Below are 20,438 nucleotides of genomic sequence, written 5' to 3'. Positions count from 1 at the left end.
TCTCTTATCTGGTTTAGGAGCTATAATATTGCTCACCACTGGAGCCTTGTTGCCAAAGCACCTCCATTCCAACCACTGAGATGACATTGACTGTGGGACATTTCACAATTCCCAGTGATTATTTCAGAAATCACAGTCCATTTAAAGCCAATTAAATATGATCGCAACAGTAGAGTATTCCTCCACCACACAGCCACCACAAAGAACTGCACTCACATGGCAATGTAAAGAACCGCCCCAGGTGGTAAGGGTAGGCAACAACACGTCTGCCACGCTGATCCTACTGAGTCCCCTCCTGTACTCCCTGTTCACCCACGACTGCGTGGCCAAACACGACTCCAACACCATCAAGTTTGCTGACGACACAACAGTGCTACCACATCACCAATGAACTACCGACAACGATGAGACAGCCTATAGGGAGGAGATCAGAGAACTGGTCGTGTGGTGCCAGGACAACAACCTCTCCCTCAATGTAAGACAAAGAAGCTGATCGTGGATTACAGGAAAAGGAGGGCCAAACAGGCCCCCATTAACATCAACGGGGCTGTAGTGGAGCGGGTCGAGAGTTTGAAGTTCCTTGGTGTCCACATCACCACCGAACTATCATGGTCCAAACACCAAGACAGTCGTGAAGGAGGCACGACAAAACCTTTTCCCCCTCTGGAGACTGAAAAGATTTGGCATGGGTCCCCAGATCCTCAAAAAGTTCTACAGCTGCACCATCGAGAGCATCCTGACTGGTTGCATCACCGCCTGGTATGGCAACTGCTCGGCATCTGACCATAATGCGCTATCGAGTGTAGTGCATACTAGAGGTCGACCGATTATGATTTTTCAACGCCGATACCGATACTGATTATTGGAGGACCAAAAAAAATCGATGCCAATTAATCGGCCGATTTTTTTACATTTTTTTTATTTGTAATAATGACAATTACAACAATACTGAATGAACACTTATTTTAACTTAATATAATACATCAATAAAATCAATTTGCCTCAACTAAATAATGAAACATGTTCAATTTGGTTTAAATAATGCAAAAACAAAGTGTTGGAGAAGAAAGTAAAAGTGCAATATGTGCCATGTAAAAAAAGCTAATGTTTAAGTTCCTTACTCAGAACATGAGAACATATGAAAGCTGGTGGTTCCTTTTAACATGAGTCTTCAATATTCCCAGGTAAGAAGTTTTAGGTTGTAGTTGTTATAGCAATTATAGGACTATTTCTCTCTATAGTCGTGCTATAGTCGTGCTGTACTTCGCTCCGCTGTACTTCGCTCCGCGGGTAATATTACATTTCATTACATTACATTACAACGGAACGATTTGATTAGTGTAATGTTAGCTAGCTAGCTACATAGTTGTCTTTGCATCAAGGATAAAGGTGTAGCTGAAGGTGTAGCTTTGAGAAACTAACTTTGAGAAACTAACAAGGTTAGCTAGCCAGCTGTATTCGTTAATTCGTTCACGCCATTTTGCAAACGACGTCAACACCACAACACTACAGCCACTGCTAGCTAGCCAAATTTACCAGCTAGCAGTACTGTAGCAGTACTGTAGAAACTAAATACATTACAACGGAACGTTTTGATTAGTGTAATGTTAGCTAGCTACATAGCTACATAGTTGTCTCTGTATCAAAGATAAAAGGTAAAGGTTAACGCAGCCACTGCTAACTAGCCAACTCTACAGCTAGCAGTACTGTATCATTTTTAGTCAATAAGATTTTTGCAACGTAAGCTTAACTTTCTGAACTTTCGAGTTGTGTAGTCCACTTGTGTAGCTAGCAGGACTGACTTTGTGTTAGCTAGCCAACGTTTAATTACTTCTGCGTTATGAAAGGAACTAGACACGGACACGAATGATCCATTGTTAGTTTGTTGTAACCAAGTATTGGTGCTAACCGTGTGTTATTGGATGCTAGCATGCTAGTTAGCTACGGCGTCATAGGACACGGTGCACTGGGTGGGTTTCACGGAAGAATACTGTACCAAGTTACCTAGCTGAATAAACTAAGTTTGAGCCTATTCCTGGAAACATTGAACCATTGTAGTTTACATCAATTATAATTTCTAAAGTGGAAGTTGGAAAAGTTATATTTGAGTGTTTCAGTGAATGGTTAGTGAGGAGGCCCTGCTCTCTCGCTTCCCCAGTTGTTTAGTTAATTTTCATTCCAATCTCCTTTGCATTAGCGTAGCCTCTCCTGTAGCCTGTCAACTATGTGTCTGTCTATCCCTGTTCTCTCCTCTCTGCACAGGCCACACAAACGCTTCACACCGCATGGCCGCTGCCACTCTAATCTGGTGGTCCCAGCGCGCACGACCCACGTGGAGTTCCAGGACTCCGGCAGCCTCTGGAACTGCCAGTCTGCGGCCAACAAGGCAGAGTTCATCTCAGCCTATGCTACCCTCCAGGCCCTCGACTTCTTGGCGCTGACGGAAACATGGATTACCACAGAAGACACTGCTACTCCTACTGCTCTCTCCTCGTCTGACCACATGTTCTCGCATACCCCGAGAGCATCTGGTCAGCGGGGTGGTGGCACTGGAATCCTCATCTCTCCCAAGTGGACATTCTCTCTTTCTCCCCTGACCCATCTGTCTATCTCCTCCTTTGAATTCCATGCTGTCACAGTCACTAGCCAATTCAAGCTTAACATCCTTATCATTTATCGCCCTCCAGTTTCCCTTCGAGAGTTCATCAATGAGCTTGACGCCTTGATAAGTTCCTTTCCTGAGGATGGCTCACCCCTCACAATTCTGGGTGACTTTAACCTCCCTACGTCTAACTTTGACTCATTTCTCTCTGCCTCCTTCTTTCCACTCCTCTCCTCTTTTGACCTCACCCTCTCACCATCCCCCCCTACTCACAAGGCAGGCAATACGCTTGACCTCATCTTTACTAGATGCTGTTCTTCTACTAATATCACTGCAACTCCCCTCCAAGTCTCCGACCACTAACTTGAATCCTTTTCCCTCTCGCTCTCCTCCAACACTACTCACTCTGCCCCTACTCAGATGGTATTGCGCCGTCGCAACCTTCGCTCTCTCTCTCTCCTGCTACTCTCTCCTCTTCCATCCTATCATCTCTTCCCTCTGCTCAATCCTTCTCCAACCAATCTCCTGATTCTGCCTCCTCAACCCTCCTCTCTCCCTTTCTGCATCCTTTGACTCTCTATGTCCCCTATCCTCCTGGCCGGCTCAGTCCTTCCCTCCTGCTCCGTGGCTTGACGACTCATTGCGAGCTCACAGAACAGGGCTCCGGGCAGCCGAGCGGAAATGGAGGAAAACTAGCCTCCCTGCAGACCTGGCATCTTTTCACTCTCTCATCTCCACATTTTCTTCGCCTAATTCTGCTGCTAAAGCCACTTTCTACCACTCTAAATTCCAAGCATCTGCCTCTAACCCTAGGAAGCTCTTTGCCACCTTCTCCTCCCTTCTGAATCATCCTCCTCCCCCCCCCCACCCCTCCTCCCTCTCTGCGGATGACTTTGTCAACCATTTTGAAAAGAAGGTTGACGACATCCGATCCTCGTTTGTTAAGTCAAACGACACCGCTGGTCCTGCTCACATTGCCCTAACCTATGCTTTGACCTCTTTCTCCCCACTCTCTCCAGATGAAATCTTGCGACTTGTGATGGCCGGCCGCCCAACAACCTGCCCGCTTGACCCTATCCCCTCCTCTCTTCTCCAGACCATTTCCGGAGACCTTCTCCCTTACCTCACCTCGCTCATCAACTCATCCTTGACCGCTGGCTACATCCCTTCTGTCTTCAAGAGAGCGAGAGTTGCACCCCTTCTCAAAAAACCTACACTCGATCCCTCCGATGTCAACAACTACAGACCAGTATCCCTTCTTTTCTCTCCAAAACTCTTGAGCGTGCCGTCCTTGGCCAGCTCTCTTGCTATCTCTCTCAGAATGACCTTCTTGATCCAAATCAGTCAGGTTTCAAGACTGGTCATTCAACTGAGACTGCTCTTCTCTGTGTCACGGAGGCTCTCCGCACTGCTAAAGCTAACTCTCTCTCCTCTGCTCTCATCCTTCTAGACCTATCTGCTGCCTTTGATACTGTGAACCATCAGATCCTCCTCTCCACCCTCTCCGAGTTGGGCATCTCCGGCACGGCTCACTCTTGGATTGCGTCCTACCTGACAGGTCGCTCCTACCAGGTAGCGTGGCGAGAATCCGTCTCCGCACCACGTGCTCTCACCACTGGTGTCCCCCAGGGCTCAGTTCTAGGCCCTCTCCTATTCTCGCTATACACCAAGTCACTTGGCTCTGTCATATCCTCACATGGTCTCTCCTATCATTGCTACGCAGACGACACACAATTAATCTTCTCCTTTCCCCCTTCTGATAACCAGGTGGCGAATCGCATCTCTGCATGTCTGGCAGACATATCAGTGTGGATGACGGATCACCACCTCAAGCTGAACCTCGGCAAGACGGGGCTGCTCTTCCTCCTGGGGAAGGACTGCCCGTTCCATGATCTCGCCATCACGGTTGACAACTCCATTGTGTCCTCCTCCCAGAGTGCTAAGAGCCTTGGCGTGACCCTGTACAACACCCTGTCGTTCTCCGCTAACATCAAGGCGGTTAACCTCTTACATCTAGACGTTCCGCTAGCGGAACACCTGCTCCAATATCCAATGATAGGCGTGGCGCGAATTACAAATTCCTCTAAAATACAAAAACTTCAATTTTTCAAACATATGACTATTTCACAGCATTTTAAAGACAAGACTCTCCTTTATCTAACCACACTGTCCGATTTCAAAAAGGCTTTACAGCGAAAGCAAAACATTAGATTATGTCAGCAGAGTACCCAGCCAGAAATAATCAGACACCCATTTTTCAAGCTAGCATATAATGTCACAAAAACCCAGAAGACAGCTAAATGCAGCACTAACCTTTGATGATCTTCATCAGATGACACACCTAGGACATTATGTTATACAATACATGCATGTTTTGTTCAATCAAGTTCATATTTATATCAAAAAACAGCTTTTTACATTAGCATGTGACGTTCAGAACTAGCATACCCCCCGCAAACTTCCGGGGAATTTACTAACAATTTACTAAATTACTCACGATAAACGTTCACAAAAAGCATAACAATTATTTTAAGAATTATAGATACAGAACTCCTCTATGCACTCGATATGTCCGATATTAAAATAGCTTTTTGGTGAAAGCACATTTTGCAATATTCTAAGTACATAGCCCAGCCATCACGGGCTAGCTATTTAGACACCCGGCAAATTTAGCCTTCACCAAAATCAGATTTACTATAACAAAAATGTTCTTACCTTTGTTGTCTTTGTCAGAATGCACTCCCAGGACTGCTACTTCAATAACAAATGTTGGTTTGGTCCAAAATAATCCATCGTTATATCCGAATAGCGGCGTTTTGTTCGTGCGTTCCAGAAACTATCCGAAATGGTAAATCAGGGTCGTGCGCATAGCGCAATTCGTGACAAAAAATGTCTAAATATTCCATTACCGTACTTCGAAGCATGTCAACTGCTAGCTTGAAAAATGGGTGTCTGATTATTTCTGGCTTGGTACTCTGCTGACATAATCTAATGTTTTGCTTTCGTTGTAAAGCCTTTTTGAAATCGGACAGTGTGGTTAGATTAACGAGAGTCTTGTCTTTAAATTGCTGTAAAATAGTAATATGTTTGAGAAATTGAAGTAATAGGATTTTTAAGGTTTTGAAAATCGCGCCACAGGCTTCAAGTGGCTGTTACGTAGGTGGGACGAATTCGTCCCGCCTAGCCCAGAGAGGTTAAAATCAATTTTTATGCAATTTATCTCGTAAAAAAAGCGATAATATTCCGACCGGGAAAAATCACAAAGACGGGGGGCGGCCAGGGCACGCGCCTAAGCCCACAGTCCCTTGATCGGCCACTTGAGAAAGGCGATAATGTGTTTCAGCCTGGGGCTGGGATGACGACATTCAGGTTTTTCCCGGGCTCTGAGCGCCCATGGAAGACGTAGGAAGTGTCACGTTAGAGCAGAGATCCTTTGTAAAAGATAGAGATGGCAAAGAAGTTCAGGCCACTTCCTGTAAAGGAATCTCTCAGGTTTTGACCTGCCATTTGAGTTCTGTTATACTCACAGACACCATTCAAACAGTTTTAGAAACTTTGGAGTGTTTTCTATCCAAAGCCAATAATTATATGCATATTCTAGTTACTGGGCAGGAGTAGTAACCAGATTAAATCGGGTACGTTTTTTATCCAGCCGTGAAAATACTGCCCCCTAGCCATAACAGGTTAAACCCCTACAACTCATCCAGAACGCCGCAGCCCGTCTGGTGTTCAACCTTCCCAAGTTCTCTCACGTCACCCGCTCCTCCGCAAACTCCACTGGCTTCCAGTTGAAGCTCGCATCTGCTACAAGACCATGGTGCTTGCCTACGGAGCTGTGAGGGGAACGGCACCTCCGTACCTTCAGGCTCTGATCAGTCCCTACACCCAAAGAAGGGCACTGCGTTCATCCACCTCTGGCCTGCTCGCCTCCCTACCTCTGCGGAAGCACAGTGCCCGCTCAGCCCAGTCAAAACTGTTCGCTGCTCTGGCACCCCAATGGTGGAACAAGCTCCCTCACGACGCCAGGACAGCGGAGTCAATCACCACCTTCCAGAGACACCTGAAACCCCACCTCTTTAAGGAATACCTGGGATAGGATTAAGTAATCCTTCTAACCCTCCCCCCCTACCCTCCCCCCCAAAAAATATATAGATGTACTTTTGTAAAGTGGTTGTTCCACTGGATATCATAAGGTGAATGCACCAATTTGTAAGTCGCTCTGGATAAGAGAGCGTCTGCTAAATGACGTAAATGTAAATGTAAATGTCTATACGATTTGTATTTCATATACCTTTGACTATTGGATGTTCTTATAGGCACATTAGTATTGCCAGTGTAACAGTATAGCTTCCGTCCCTCTCCTCGCTCCTACCTGGGCTCGAACCAGGAACACATCGACAACAGCCACCCTCAAAGCAGCGTTACCCATGTAGAGCAAGGGGGAAAACTACTCCAAGTCTCAGAGCAAGTGACGTTTGAAACGCTATTAGCACGCACCGGGCTAACTAGCTAGCCGTTTCACATCGGTTACACCAGACTAATATTGGGAATTAACAGGCTTGAAGTCATAAACAGCGCAATGCACTGCGAAGGGCTGCTGGCAAACGCACGAAAGTGCTGTTTGAATGAATGCTTACGAGCCTGCTGCTGCCTACCATCGCTCAGTCAGACTGCTCTATCAAATCATAGACTTAATTATAACATAATAACACACAGAAATACGCGCCTTAGTTTCCGGATTCAACCATATTAATGACCTATCATCTCAAAAACAAAACGTTTTTCCTGTCAGTGAAATACGGAACCGTTCCATATTTTATCTAACGGGTAGCATCCCTAAGTCTAAATATTCCTGTTACATTGCACAACCTTCAATGTTATGTCATAATTACGTAAAATTCTGGTAAATTAGTTTGCAACGAGCCAGGCGGCCCAAACTGTTGCATATACCCTGACTCTGCATGCAATGAACGCAAAATGACACAATTTCACCTGGTTAATATTGCCTGCTAACCTGGATTTCTTTTAGCTAAATATGCAGGTTTAAAAATATATACTTCTGTGTATTGATTTTAAGAAAGGCATTGATGTTTATGGTTAGGTACAGTCGTGCAACGATTGTGCTTTTTTTGCAAATGCGCTTTTGTTAAATCATCCCCCGTTTGGCGAAGTTGGCTGTCTTTGTTAGGAAGAAATAGTCTTCACAGTTCGCAACGAGCCAGGCGGCCCAAACTGCTGCATATACCCTGACTCTGTTTGCAAGAGAAGTGACACATTTTCCCTAGTTAAAAGAAATTAATGTTAGCAGGCAATATTAACTAGATATGCAGGTTTAAAAATATATACTCGTGTATTGATTTTAAGAAAGGCATTGATGTTTATGGTTAGGTACACGTTGGAAGAAACAAAATTAAAGAAATTGGCCAAATCGGCGTCCAAAAATACCGATTTCCGATTGTTATGAAAACTTGAAATCGGCCCTAATTAATCGGCCATTCCGGTTAATCGGTCGACCTCAAGTGCGTACGGCCCAGTACATCACTGGGGCCAAGCTTCCTGCCATCCAGGACCTATATAATAGGCGGTGTCAGAGTAAAGCCCATAAAATTGTCAGACTCCAGGTACCCAAGTCATAGACTGTTTTCTCGCCTACCGCACGGCAAGCAGTACCGGCGCGCCAAGTCTAGGACCAAAAGTCTCCTTAACAGCTTCTACCCCCAAGCCATAAGACTGCTGAACAATTAATCAAATGACTCGGTACCGGTACCCCCGTATATAGCCGCGTTATTGTTATTTTATTGTTACTTTTTATTTTTTACTTTAGTTTATTTGGTAAATATTTTCTTAGCTCTTCTTGAACTGCACTGTTGGTTAAGGGCTTGTAAGTAAGCATTTCACGGTAAGGTTTACACTTCTTGTATTCGGCGCATGTGACAAATAACATTTGATTTGATTTGAACAGTACACAGAGTCTGTAGAAATGATTGACATATCCATTTTAAATACCCTACATTTCTCCTCTGAAAATCAGAGTAGCCTACATACCCATTTTAAGTGTCATATACCATACATCGCGATAATCACCAAACGGGAGAGAACAACTTCAACATTTCAATGTCATCCATAAACTGTGCCAACCAGCCACTAAATTTAAATGCATATTCTTGGAGTTCCAAGCCATCCAGCATTTATTTTATTCTGCCTCTGATTTCAATAACCTTAAAATCACATTAAATGATGAAAAATGCAACACAATTTCTGCTGACTCTGTCTGCTTTGAAATGCAAATGGACTTATTGGTTATATATAGCTAGGTTTCCATCCAAATGGCGACAGATTTTCATGGAAGTATTCTACAATCCGCATAAAGAAAACGTGAATTTTCCCTCCAGGGATGTGTTTCCACCAAACTGACTTGTTGCGTAAAGAAAATCAGTGCGTGATGACGTAGTGCACACAATGTACTTTTTCGCTTATGTTTTCATGCACTGAATAGAAATCTAAAATTCTATGTTTTCCATTGCATTTTCAACTCTACTGATAGTTTTGTCACAACTGTTGCGTTAAATAGCAAATGTGCCTACTCTGGTCTTGGCACGTGCTCTATCCAACAGCTCACAGATACAATGCGGGTAGGCTGTGCGAGTAGGCTCATCTACATGATGAGATGATTATGGATAAGAGTGAGAATATTTTTATTTGTGAAACGGCAGTCATGCAATGATCATCATGTCACCAGAATAAGACCCTTTATTACAAAGGCGCATCAAGCTCATCACCATGCACTTTCACCACCCTGTGAAGTTCATCATAATTTATTTAATCTGCAGACTAATAAACTGCATGGTTTCCTGAGTTATAGTTGGAGGACCACACACCACATCATCGCGTGACTCCAAGTTTAATTTGATATGATATTATTATATCAATATTTGCGCATAAAGGTGTTTCCACCGCCATTCTCGCATAATTAATTTTATCGACACCAAAAGATCCCACCATGTTGAACAAACAAATGATCTGCCAGCATTTATAAAATTGTACCAAAACGTCCCTGTTTCCATCACAGGTGTCGTGATTTTAGATTTTTTTTAGTTATTACTTGACTTGCACAACTGTCAATGGAAATGTGGTTTATAAGAGGGGTCTTTTAAATGCATAAGTGGGCCTCGAACCTAGTGCCCAAAGAAGTGAAATAACTGGACAGGGAACAATTTTAGAAGTCACAAAACTCTCCATTTACCTTGTGAGGGAGATGAGGTGGCTGTCACAAACTCCAAATAAAAGATTCTGCTGCCACATAGCGCCAATTCCAAAATATCAAATTTACATAAGTATTCGCACCCCTGAGTCAATACATGTTAGAAACACCTTTGGCAGCGATTACAGCTGCGAGTCTTTCTGGGTAAGTCTCTGGGAGCTTACTTTGCACACTTGGATTGTAAAATATTTGCACATTTATTATTTACATAATTCTTCAAACTCTGTAAAATTGGTTGTTAATCATTGCTAGACAACCATTTTCAAGTCTTGCCATAGATTTTAAAGCAGATTTAAGTCAAAACTGTAACTCGCCCACTCAGGAACATTCACTGTGTTCTTGATAAGCAACTCGTGTCGATTTGGCCTTGTTTAAGGTTATTGTCCTGCTGAAAGGTGAATACATCTCCCAGTGTCTGGTGGAAAGCAGACTAAAACAGGTTTCCAGGTTATGCCTGTACTTAGCTCCATTCAGTTTCATTTTTTAACCTGAAAAACTCTCCAGTCCTTGACGATTACAAGCATACCCATAACATGATGCAGCCACCACTATGCTTGAAAATATTGATACTCAGTAATGTGTTGTATTGGATTTGTATTTCTCAAAAAGTGCATATTACTTTAGTGCCTTGTTGCAAACAGGATACATGTTTTGGAATATTTTTTATTGTGTACAAGATTCCCCTTTTTCACTCTGTCAATTAAGTTAATATTGTGGAGTAACTACAATGACGTTGATCCTCAGTTTCTCCTATCACAGTCATTAAACTCTGTAACTGTTTTAAAGTCACCATTGGCCTCATGGTGAAATACCTGAGCGGTTTTCTTCCTCTCCGGCAACTGAGTTAGGAAGGATGCCTGTATCTTTGTAGTGACTGGGTGAATTGATACATACCATCCAAAGTATAATTAATAACTTCACCATGCTAAAAGGGATATTCAATGTCTACATTTTTTGTTTGACCTAAACTCAGCAAAAAAAGAAATGTCCCTTTATCAGGACCCTGTCTTTCAAAGATAATTCGTAAAAATCCAAATAACTTCACAGATCTTCATTGTAAACGGTTTAACCTGTTATGGCTAGGGGGCAGTATTTTCACGGCCGGATAAAAAACGTACCCGATTTAATCTGATTATTACTCCTGCCCAGAAACTAGAATATGCATATAATTATTAGCTTTGGATAGAAAACACTCCAAAGTTTCTAAAACTGTTTGAATGGTGTCTGTGAGTATAACAGAACTCATTTGGCAGGCCAAAACCTGAGAAGATTCCATGCAGGAAGTGCCCTGTCTGACAATTTCTTGGCCTTCTTGATTATCTCTATCCATTACAGGGGATCTCTGCTGTTACGTGACACTTCCTACGGCTCCCATGGGCTCTCAGAAGGCGTCAAAAAGCTGAATCGTGGCTTTGCAGGCTCTGGCTGAAAAAAAGTAGCGCGTTTGGATAGTGGCTGCTCACAGTACTGTGAGACTCAGGCTCGTGCACGAGTGGACTCCATGTTTTATCATTGAACATTGAACATTCCGGTCGGAATATTATCGCTTTTTTACGAGAAAAATGGCATAAAAATTGATTTTAAACAGCGGTTGACATGCTTCGAAGTACGGTAATGGAATATTTAGACATTTTTTGTCACGAAATGTGTCATGCGCGTGACCCTTATTTACACTTCGGATAGTGTCTTGAACGCACGAACAAAACGCCGCTATTTGGATATAACAATGGATTATTTTGAACCAAACCAACATTTGTTATTGAAGTAGCAGTCCTGGGAGTGCATTCTGACGAAGAACACCAAAGGTAATCAAACTTTTCAAATAGTAAATCGGAGTTTGGTCAGGGCTAAACTTGGTGGGTGTCTAAATAGCTAGCCGTGATGGCTGGGCTATCTACTCAGAATATTGCAAAATGTGCTTTCACCGAAAAGCTATTTTAAAATCGGACACCTCGATTGCACAAAGGAGTTCTGTATCTATAATTCTTAAAATAATTGTTATGTTTTTTGTGAACGTTTATCGTGAGTAATTTAGTAAATTCACCGGAAGTGTTCGGTGGGAATGCTAGTTCAGAACGTCACATGCTAATGTAAAAAGCTGTTTTTTGATATAAATATGAACTTGATTGAACAAAACATGCATGTATTGTATAACATAATGTCCTAGGGTTGTCATCTGATGAAGATCATCAAAGGTTAGTGCTGCATTTAGCTGTGGTTTTGTTTTTTGTGACATTATATGCTAGCTTGAAAAATGGGTGTCTGATTATTTCTGGCTGGGTACTCTGCTGACATAATCTAATGTTTTGCTTTCGTTGTAAAGCCTTTTTGAAATCGGACAGTGTGGTTAGATAAAGGAGAGTCTTGTCTTTAAAATGCTGTAAAATAGTCATATGTTTGAAAAATGGAAGTTTTTGTATTTTTGCGGAATTTGTAATTCGCGCCACGCCTATCATTGGATATTGGAGCAGGTGTTCCGCTAGCGGAACGTCTAGATGTAAGAGGTTAAACTCTGTTTCCCATGCTTGTTCAATGAACCATAAACAATTAATGAACATGCACCTGTGGAACGGTCGTTAAGACACTAACAGCTTACAGACGGTAGGCAACTAAGGTCACAGTTATGAAAACTGAGGACACTAAAGAGGCCTTTCTACTGACTCTGAAAAACACATCTGCGTGAATGTGCCTTAGGCATGCTGCAAGGAGGCATGAGGACTGCAGATGTGGTCATGGCAATAAATTACTATGTCCGTACTGTGAAACGCCTAAGACAGCGCTACAGGGAGACAGGACGGACAGCTGATCATCCTCGCAGTGGCAGACCACGTGTAACAACACTTGCACTGGATCGGTACATCCGAACATCACACCTGCGGGGCAGGTACAGGATGGCAACAACAACTGCCCGAGTCACACCAGGAATGCACAATCCCTAATCCCTCCATCAGTGCTCAGACTGTCCGCAATAGGCTGAGAGAGGCTGGACTGAGGGCTTGTAGGCCTGTTGTAAGGAAGGTCCTCACCAGACATCACCGGCAACAATGGCAACAACTATGGGCACAAAATCCACCGTTGCTGGACCAGACAGGACTGGCAAAAAGTGCTCTTCACTGACGAGTCGCAGTTTTGTCTCACCAGGGGTGATGGTCGGATTTGCGCTTATTGTCGAAGGAATGAGCGTTATGCCAAGGCCTGTACTCTGGAGTGGGATCGATTTGGAGGTGGAGGGTCCGTCATGGTCTGGGGCGGTGTGTCACAGCATCATCGGACTGAGCTTGTTGTCATTGCAGGCAATCCCAATGCTGTGCGTTACAGGGAAGACATCCTCCTCCCTCATGTGGTCCCCTTCCTGCAGGCTCATCCTGACATGACCCTCCAGCATGACAATACCACCAGCCATACTGCTCGTTCTGTGTGTGACTTCCTGCAAGACAGGAATGTCAGAGCCCAGATCTCAATCCCATTGAGCACGTCGAGTCCTGTTGGATCAGAAGGTGAGGGCTAGGGCCATTCCCCCCAGAAATGTCTGGGAACTTTCAGGTGCCTTGGTGGAAGAGTGGGGTAACATCTCATAGCAAGAACTGGCAAATCTGATGCAGTCCATGAGGAGGAGATGCACTGCAGTACTTAATGCAGCTGGTGGCCACATATTACTTTTGGAACACATTATTCCATTTCTGTTAGTCACATGTCTGTGGAACTTGTTCAGTTTATCAGTTGTTGAATCTTGTTATGTTGATACAAATATTTACACATGTTAAGTTTGCTGAAAATAAATGCAGTTGACAGTGAGAAGATGTTTCTTTTTTTGCTGAGTTTATATACCTATAGGTGCCCGTCTTTGCGAGACATTGGAAAACCTCTGTGGTCTTTGTGGTTGAATCTGTGTTTGAAATTCACTGCTCGACTGAGGGACCTTACAGATAATTCATTATATGTGTGGGGTACAGAGATGATGTAGACATTCAAAAATAATTTATTACTGCACACAGTGAGTCCATGCAACTTATTATGTGACTTGTTAAGCAAATGTTTACTCCTGAACATATTTAGGCTTGCCATAACAAAGGGATTGAATACTTATTGACTCAAGACACTTCAGCTTATTATTTGAATACATTTGTAAACATTTCGAAAAACTTAATACCACTTTGACATTATGGGATGTTGTGTGTCTGTAGGCCAGTGACAAAATATATAAATGTAATCTTAAATTCAGGCCGTAACACAACAACATTTGGAAAAAGTCAATGGGTGTGAATACTTTCTGAAGGCACTGTATCTGTCACGCTCGTTGTAAAGATGGGACCAAGGCGCAGCGGGAATGTGTGAACTCATCTTCTTTTATTGAAGGAACGTGAACACAAAACAAAATAACAAACAATGACGACGAAGACAGTCCTGTCAGGCTAAACGCTAAACATGGAACAACTACCCACAAAAACCCATGAAAAAACACCCCTACTAAATAGGACCTTCAATTAGAGGCAATGAGAAACAGCTGCCTCCAATTGAAGGTCAAACCAATAAACTAAGCATAGAAATAGATAAACTAGACACAGACATAGAATAGACTAACATAGAACATTGCCCAACAAACCCCTGCCACATTAAACCAACACCCCTGCCACATCCTGACCAAACTACAATAACAAATAACCTCTTTACTGGTCAGGACGTGACAGTATCTCTACCATCATCATAGGGTCTCAATCTGTGCATTGTAGTCTACAGAATAAGGCAAACAGTTGAGACTATACTTTTTGTGAATCAGGGAACTCACTTTCTATCCTATAGATAAATTAATAAACACATGTATTTGTTAACCATAAACTTATTATTGGCATTACAATGACATAGGTCTGAAATGTGTATGGTGCATTCTATTAGAATAATCTATAACATCCTGCATGATAAAAAAATAATAATAATTAGGCCATGTCCGCCCAAAGTTCCCACATGACTTTGAGATGCAGCATTGTCATTAACTCTGATGGCACAGCTGTGACAAAACAAATGTTTCTTTCACAAGCCTGGGAACCACTGAAAATGCCTGCAGCACTGTTAATTCCTCTGGAAATCGTATCACTCAAAACTAAATATTATGGGAGTTGAAAAACTAGTGTTTGACATATGATTCATGCACATTAGGCCCCTCTCTGCAGAAAGTAGAGGCTTCATATGAATATATCAGGCTAGCTAAATGAGTACCAGGTATCTTATATCCTGATGCCTAGTCACCTTACCCCTATACATATCTACCTTTATCACACCCGTATCCCTGCACATTGTAAATATGGTACTGGAACTGACTGACCCCGTATATATTATGCTTGCTTACTTTCTCGTGTTCTTATTATTATCTCTTGTGTGTTTTTGTTCTACCTTATGATATTTTTAATAGTACATTGTTATTGATTACTGCATTGTTGGGTTTAGAGCTTGCAAGAAAGGCATTTCACTGTACAGTACTTGTGCATATGGCATTGAAACTTGAAGAACTTGAAAACCACTGCTGTAATGAAGGTGAGAGACTGAATAATCTAATGGCAACTGCCTTGCTGGCACAATGACACTTTGTCCAAGCGACTCCTAAACTCGTTCTTTAACAGTATCCCATGACGAAGGATGCTAGTCTAATGTAAGAGGAGGTCATCACCAGTGGTGGAAAAAGTACTCAATTTTCATACTTGAGTAAAAGATATGTTAACAGAAAATCCTCAAGTAAAAGTGAGTCACCCAGTAAGATACTACTTGAGTAAAAGTCTAAAAGTATTTGGTTTTAAATATACATAAGTATCAAAAGTAAATGGAATTGCTAAAATATACTTAAGTATTAAATGTTAAAGTATAAATAATTTCAAATTCCTTATATTAAGCAAACCAGATGGGACAGTTTTTATTATTTTTTATTATTGATGGATAGCCAGGGGCACACTCCACCACTCAGACATAATTTACAAACAAAGCATTTGTGTTTAGTGAGTCTGCCAGATCAGAGGCAGTAGGTATGACCGGGGATGTTCTCTTGATGAGTGCATGAATTGAACCATTTTCCTGTCAAAATGTAACGATTACTTTTGAGTGTCAGGGAAAATGTATGGAGTAAAAAGTATATTATTTTCTTTAGGAATGTAGTGAAGTAAAAGTTGGCAAAAATATAAAAAGTAAAGTACAGATACCCCAAAAAACTACTTATATGGGTACTTTAACCTGTTAGGGCTAGGGGGCAGTATTGACACGGCCGGATAAAAAACGTACCCAATTTAATCTGGTTACTACTCCTGCCCAGTAACTAGAATATGCATATAATTATTGGCTTTGGATAGAAAACACCCTAAAGTTTCTAAAACTGTTTGAATGGTGTCTGTGAGTATAACAGAACTCATATGGCAGGCCAAAACCTGAGAAGATTCCATGCAGGAAGTGGCCTGTCTGACAAGTTGTGTTTCATCTTGGCTCTTTTTATTGAAGACTGAGGATCTTTGCAATAACGTGACACTTCCTACGGCTCCCATAGGCTCTCAGAGCCCCTTCCATCATCCCTTTGATGCGGTGAAGTTGTCCTGTTCCCTTAGCAGAAAAACACCCCCAAAGCATAATGTTCCCACCTCCATGTTTGACGGTGGGGATGGTGTTCTTGGGGTCATAGGCAGCATTCCTCCTCCTCCAAACACGGCGAGTTGAGTTGATGCCAAAGAGCTTCATTTTGGTCTCATCTGACCATAACACTTTCACCCAGTTGTCCTCTGAATCATTCAGATGATCATTGGCAAACTTCAGACGGGCATGTATATGTGCTTTCTTGAGCAGGGGGACCTTGCGGGCGCTGCAGGATTTCAGTCCTTCACGGCATAATGTGTTACCAATTGTTTTCTTGGTGACTATGGTCCCAGCTGCCTTGAGATCATTGACAAGATCCTCCCGTGTAGTTCTGGGCTGATTCCTCACCGTTCTCATGATCATTGTAACTCCACGAGGTGAGATCTTGCATGGAGCCCCAGGCAGAGGGAGATTGACAGTTCTTTTGTGTTTCTTCCATCTGCGAATAATCGCACCAACTGTTGTCACCTTCTCACCAAGCTGCTTGGCGATGGTCTGTAGCCCATTCCAGCCTTGTGTAGGTCTACAATCTTGTCCCTGACATCCTTGGAGAGCTCTTTGGTCTTGGCCATGGTGGAGAGTTTGGAATCTGATTGATTGATTGCTTCTGTGGACAGGTGTCTTTTATACAGGTAACAAGCTGAGATTAGGAGCACTCCCTTTAAGAGTGTGCGTTTTTCAGGATTTTTGTTGTTGTTATTCTGTCTCTCACTGTTCAAATAAACCTACCATTAAAATTATAGACTGATCATTTCTTTGTCAGTGGGCAAACGTACAAAATCAGCAGGGGATCAAATACTTTTTTCCCTCACTGAATGACTGTGTTGCAAATGGGGATGTGAAACTTACACCTCAGACTGAAGTGTCCCCACTTGTGTCTTCGAATGACTAGCTTTCTGTGTGGCGCGACTGGTAAAACACTTTGGGAAGGCAGTCACATGTGCTAGCAAGGCAGAGGTCCTTGGTTCGAGCCTCACTGTGAGACGAATCCATAAAAGTGGTATTCGCTAGGCAAGCGGTGTGATGTCCTTTACGCCCGCATGTGCAATTCCATGGCCTTACTACTTAAGACAAACATTGAGTGAATATATAGGCTGCTACAGAATAACTGTCATACGCAATAGTCATATGCTGCCAAGCCTGCCTGTTGTCATAACGGCCTAGTTTTAATGACATAAGTGATACAATGTTGAATCACTTGTGTCAATAATTAAATATTCAGATGTTATAACAAACTATGCAGTGAGCCTCCCTTGTCAACACGTGCTCCATAAGGTTTTCCCGGGATTAACGTTGGACATTAGGGTAGACTGTAACAATTTAAATAGCCTATGAACCTGAATTTGAGGCATGTCATCATTACTGCCTATTGTCAGAACAACATTGGAATGCACATCTGGTTCAGAAATGCGTAGCAGCAAGCTAGCTGCGACCACAGATGCTACTGATATATATTCAATATTCAACACTGGCCACTGTAGTCGACTATAGACATAGTCTTGAACTTATGATCAATATTGTATCTGACTCTACCCCCAACCCCCTCCCCTCTTCAGTACTGGTTCCCCCCTTCAATTACAGTACATCTACGTGATTGAAACTGAAATTGTAAGAGGCATTACAAAGAAAACGACACTGATGATAGCCTATTTGCCAAGTTACCAACGTGTTTTCATTACTAGCAATATTCATGAACCATTACAAATATTCACAAATTGCCCATCATTGTACTTCTGTGGTTTACCATTAAAAGATAGACATTATTTAAACTAAATTACATGAAAGTACAGATGTGATCTATAAAAACTAATCTTTAGGATCCAAAACAGTTTCAAATAAGAAGTACACACATTTCCAAACATGATTAATCCAATAATGGCAATGAAATGTACGTGAGAATAAGAACCACTGGTATAATCATGAAGGGATTGTCTCACAATCCATGGTGAAAGAACAATAAATAACAGTCTGATTACAAATCACTAATTTGGCTAGTGGAGGAATATTAATGGCAATGATGGCCTCCACAGATATTTCATGATTAGGCTAAAGTGACACAAGCCTATGCCATTGTTTCTTTCACACGAATGTGTCTTTTTAAAACACTTAAAACCATTGGAGGGCACAGTCACTTGTCAGAGGAGAAATAAAATGCTCATGAAGGCGCTATTGATGAGGCACTTGTGCAACGGCATGCCAGTCTCTCTCGGAAATGCAAGAATGAGACCGACCGTCAGGTTTCAGTCAAAAGCATATATAAAAACTAAAATTATGCACAAATTATAATTTATCAATAGACTACCATGAAAAGACAATAAATTGTCACCGTCATTCATCAGGCATTTAATCACTGTAGGCTAATTGAGAAACGTTTTGGCTCTGGATATATTGCATACATGCAAGTTTTTCTCAAACTATTAAACGTCAGATTAGACGTATGACACAGTCACATCTCTATAGAGCAAACCCCACATATGGAAAGGATTTTAACTTACCGTTAGCTGCGGTAATCAGACATGCAAAAATAAGCAGGGTATGCTTAAATTTCCCCATCGCAGTCATGTTCGTTGTTATTCCACGCAGCCCCCGGTTTCTTGGGTTTTGTTCAACGATCACAAAAATGCATAGAGATCCAGCTTTGGCAAGAAGATGTGACGCCTATGGTGCAGGGATTCGCCTATATTGGCTCTCATATCATCAATAAATGCTACTGCAAACATACGAGATTGTCGAGCAGAGACCCAAATAGGTTTCCTTGATCCGAGGATAGACAGAATGTGTACTGTGGACTACTACGAGATTGCAAGTGAGGGAAGAGTAGAGGGAGCCTGTATCCAACAAAAAGAGTTGGACTCAACCATCATATACAGCCCGGTCTCATAGAGTAGACGTAATACAGTAATTGTAAATCCGAGACACTCAAATTAGTATTATGTTACATTTGGTATGATTACATAAGACAACAAAAAGAGTTGGACTCAACCATCATATACAGCCCGGTCTCATAGAGTAGACGTAATACAGTAATTGTAAATCCGAGACACTCAAATTAGTATTATGCCACTTAAGGCAAAAACTAAAGTAGGGTGGTATGTCCGGGTGGACATGTAGACATGTGACGTGAATGTCTAGCAACCTAAAGGTTGTATGTTAAATATCATCACGGACAACTTTTGCATTTTAGCTAATTAGCTACTTTACAACTACTTTTAAAAAAGTACAACTACTTAGCATGTTATCTAACCCTCCCCCTAACCCTTTAACTTAACACCTAACCTTAAGCCTAACCTTAACCCCTAACCTCTAGCAAATGTTATTGTTAGCCACCTAGCTAACATTTGCCCGACAAATTGGAGTTCGTAACATATCATACATTTTGCAAATTCGTAACATACTGTATAGATTGCAATTGATAACATATTTTACAAAAAGGATGATGGACATACACAAATGAATACATACCACACGAAATGTAACATATCATACTCATTGGAGTGTCTCAGAATTATATTTACTATGTTACATCTACTCCTGAGTCCAGGTTGCCATATAAAATACATGAGAATTTAGAATCAATCTGAGTGCCTGTACTGCAACTTTGAGACTGGTAGAATACCACCACTCTGAAGAAGCACCTACACAGGTGCAAATGCATCAAATTCAGTGAAACGCATGTTAGCACTGTAATATCACCTACTAGACCAAGAGATTAATGATTGACAGACAATGTGACCAAGAGAAGGAAAATGTGAACATGTTTTAAATTTATATTTTCTATGTTTCTGCTTTACACGAACCCTAGAAATTAAACCAATTTCACATGATCACACCTGTAGGCTGCTTCAGCCATTATAAAATCGAATCAAATTAATATGCAAGCGATTGTTGCGTGTAGCCTTTGTTGATTGGTGTAGCCCAGTATGTAAGCATAGTGGGAACACCACTGCTTTATAATCGGAAATGTAACAC

The 20,438-nt window shown here is 42.0% G+C and overlaps 1 protein-coding gene across 1 annotated transcript in view; it reads right to left on the bottom strand.

The window, feature by feature from the left end:
* The window catches only part of LOC106612532 (CUB and sushi domain-containing protein 1), a 556,683-nt gene extending 537,423 nt beyond the window's left edge, over positions 1-19,260 (bottom strand). The window contains exon 1 of the mRNA XM_014213739.2: positions 18,965-19,260. Within this exon, the coding sequence (XP_014069214.2) occupies positions 18,965-19,031 (67 nt within the window). The 5' untranslated portion in view covers positions 19,032-19,260. The remainder of the gene's footprint in view (positions 1-18,964) is intronic.
* Positions 19,261-20,438: the final 1,178 nt, after the last annotated feature.

The sequence above is a fragment of the Salmo salar genome, chromosome ssa01, assembly GCF_905237065.1.
Source record: "Salmo salar chromosome ssa01, Ssal_v3.1, whole genome shotgun sequence".
In the NCBI taxonomy this organism is placed as follows: Eukaryota; Metazoa; Chordata; class Actinopteri; order Salmoniformes; family Salmonidae; genus Salmo; species Salmo salar.
Note: the sequence above shows the minus strand (reverse complement) of the source record. Positions and strands in the feature narration are given on the sequence as shown.